General features: G+C 40.4%; 1 protein-coding gene across 1 annotated transcript; it reads left to right on the top strand.

Moving 5' to 3' along the window:
• Positions 1 to 1,126: 1,126 nt before the first annotated feature.
• Positions 1,127 to 1,606, top strand: LOC144434154 (uncharacterized). Its single transcript, XM_078122609.1, has one exon. The coding sequence runs from the start codon at positions 1,127 to 1,129 to the stop codon at positions 1,604 to 1,606; it is 480 nt and encodes a 159-aa protein (XP_077978735.1).
• The last annotated feature ends 1,301 nt before the right edge of the window (positions 1,607 to 2,907 follow it).

The following is a 2,907-nucleotide window of genomic DNA, read 5'->3' as shown; positions in this document are numbered from 1 at the left end:
TTAGACTAGATTATATTAGATCAGATTAGATTAGATTAGATTAAATTAGACTAGATTAGACTAGACTTAGATTAGACTAGACTAGATTAGATTAGATTAGATTAGATTAGATTAGATTAGATTAGATTACATAAATGTTACCATAGATTATTTTATTTCAGTAAATCACCAAAACCGACAGCACAGATACAAATTAAAAACTCGTACAAATTGTTGAATTGGATAACCCACAAAGTCAAAGGTGTGTTTTCAGATTCTAGGACAACTGCCCCCCGGACAATTGCCCCCGGACAATTGCCCCCCGAAGGACAATTGCCCCCCGGACAATTGCCCCCGAAGGACAACTGCCCCCCGGACAATTGCCCCCGAAGGACAACTGCCCCCCGGACAATTGCCCCCCGGACAACTGCCCCCGAGGGACAACTGCCCCCCGGACTACTGCCCCCGAACGAAAAAAAAACTAGTATTACAGATGTACGGGTTTGTCATTCATTAAAAAGTCACCGTCGGCAACTTACCGCCGCAATTTGCGTACATTAAACTCACTACATTCACATGTTTTACTCTATTGTTATCTGTGATAATTGTTACGTCATTCATAAATGTCGGCATGATGATTTGACTTACCGCCGCAACTTGCGTACATTATACTCACTACATTCACATGTTTTACTCTATTGTTATCTGTGACAATTGTTACGTCATTCATAAATGTCGGCATGATCATGATTTAACTTACTAATTCACATAATTTTCTGGAACATTCTTCTCCTCTTTTCAACCAGTTAACAATTCTCGACGTGTTTAAGTTACACAAGTATTTAGTAGGTGTTTTTGTTTACGACTTAATACACAATAATTTACCACACTCTATAACCGATTATTGCACGCTGTTTAATAATGAATACAATACACGACAGAAGGCTCAGGGCAATTTATGTATTCCGCCAGTGAAGACATCAGTTGGACAGCAATCAATATCATATACAGGTGTTGTGAGTCATAGAGTTGAACGGTATAAGTATGGATAGTTCTAACGTTGCACTCTAGCACTCACACTCTCATACTCTCCTACGGACTTCAAACCTTGTACCAATCCGATGCCGATTTCGCCCTGTCTATTCGCATGTTGCCCGCCATTGCGTATGTGCCTGAAGATGAAGTGATTGATACGTTTGAGACATTAGCTCAGAATATGCCAGATGATGCTGAGCAGGTAGTTGATTATTTTGAAAGTAACTACATTGGAAGACCAAGACGCAACGGGCGACGACCCCCACGTTTCCCAATTACAATGTGGAACATGAATAGACGAGTCAACGACGAGTTACCAAGAACCAACAACAATATAGAGGGATGGCACCGCAGAATGCAAGCCAACGTTGTTTCTCATCACCCAAATATATGGCGATTTCTCAATATTCTGAAACGTGAGCAGGCACTTAACAACGTCGTCATCAACCAAATGATTGCCGGTGAATCAGCGCAACCACAACGTCGACAGTATCAAGATTCCGCAGCCAGAATCCATGCAATAGTGCAAGATTTTGAAAATCGTCACGTGCTAGATTTTCTTCGGGGAATAGCCCACAATTTACAGTTTTAAACACTGGCTGATCATGATAAACCGAGCCGAGTCACCTTTTACTGTCACCAAAGTCTTACGAGAATGTACATTCTGAGTCTCAATATTTTTTCTACTTTTGACTCGTTTTCTATCTTGTTACCCGTATATTTTGTATTGAACTGATAATAAATAAATCTTTTCCAGTAAAAAAATGACTTCGTGTTTGTGTTTAGTGAGTATAATGTACGTAAATTGCGGCGGTAAGTTGCCGACGGTGACTTTTTAATGAATGACAAACCCGTACATCTGTAATACTAGTTTTTTTGTCGTTCGGGGGCAGTAGTCCGGGGGGCAGTTGTCCTTCGGGGGCAGTTGTCCGGGGGGCAATTGTCCGGGGGGCAGTTGTCCTTCGGGGGCAATTGTCCGGGGGGCAGTTGTCCTTCGGGGGCAATTGTCCGGGGGGCAATTGTCCTTCGGGGGCAATTGTCCGGGGGGCAGTTGTCCTGTTACCGTGTTTTCAGTATGTTCACCAGGGGTCCATTTCACAATAGCCACAAGTCTTTGGGCTATTTCATTAATACAGAACTACCTTACAATGAATATTGGATGAAATTGTTATTACCGTTGTAACATGAGAATCATATCATAGGAGACTTGCAGTTGTAATCTTCTTAGATATCCCAATAAATAGGCTTTGTGTATTCTAGGATTTACACTTTCCGACCTCATCACTTTCCTTAAAAAATAAAAAGCCACATTCTGCAAATCCAAATCTGTACATTAAACAGAGAAAGGCTTATCCATGTGATCAATCTGATTAAAATCTGATGTAGTGTACACTTCGTGATTTCTTTTTGGCTGTTACATTTACTGTCATTTGTTCTTTTGTGAGCGCTTGTTACATACATCTGACACAACACCATAGCTAGGTGTTCTCGTACCAAATCTAAATAAACACTGAGTGGATTCACTTTAATGAATGAGTGTAATGTGCCGAAACATACGGGTACAGTTCTTCAGAGTGGTCGAAAAAAGCACAAGCACAGCGTGCAGACAAATATCGTTATTGTTTGGTTGTTCTCTTTCTTTCAATTTCAAATGTTGAACGTATATATTGTAAGATGGATTCTGATTGGCTACTTGTAATTACGAGATTTGGGACGGGAACGCCTATGGTGTTGTGTCAGATGTATGTAGTGAGCACTCACAGAAGAACAAACGACAGTAAACGTAACAGCCAAAAAGAAATCATGATGTGTACACTACATTGGACTTTAATCAGATTGCCATGTGATTATCCATATAAGACCAAGAATTTTTTTTATAAAATCCCAAAAATT

The sequence above is a fragment of the Glandiceps talaboti genome, chromosome 4 (assembly GCF_964340395.1).
Source record: "Glandiceps talaboti chromosome 4, keGlaTala1.1, whole genome shotgun sequence".
Lineage (NCBI taxonomy): Eukaryota > Metazoa > Hemichordata > Enteropneusta > Spengelidae > Glandiceps > Glandiceps talaboti.
The sequence above is the reverse complement of the archived record's forward strand: the minus strand, read 5'-3'. Positions and strand labels throughout refer to the sequence as shown.

Bases quoted from the DNA above. Each gene is read 5' to 3' on its own strand.
- LOC144434154 (XM_078122609.1), top strand. From the start codon at position 1,127: ATGTTGCCCGCCATTGCGTATGTGCCTGAAGATGAAGTGATTGATACG.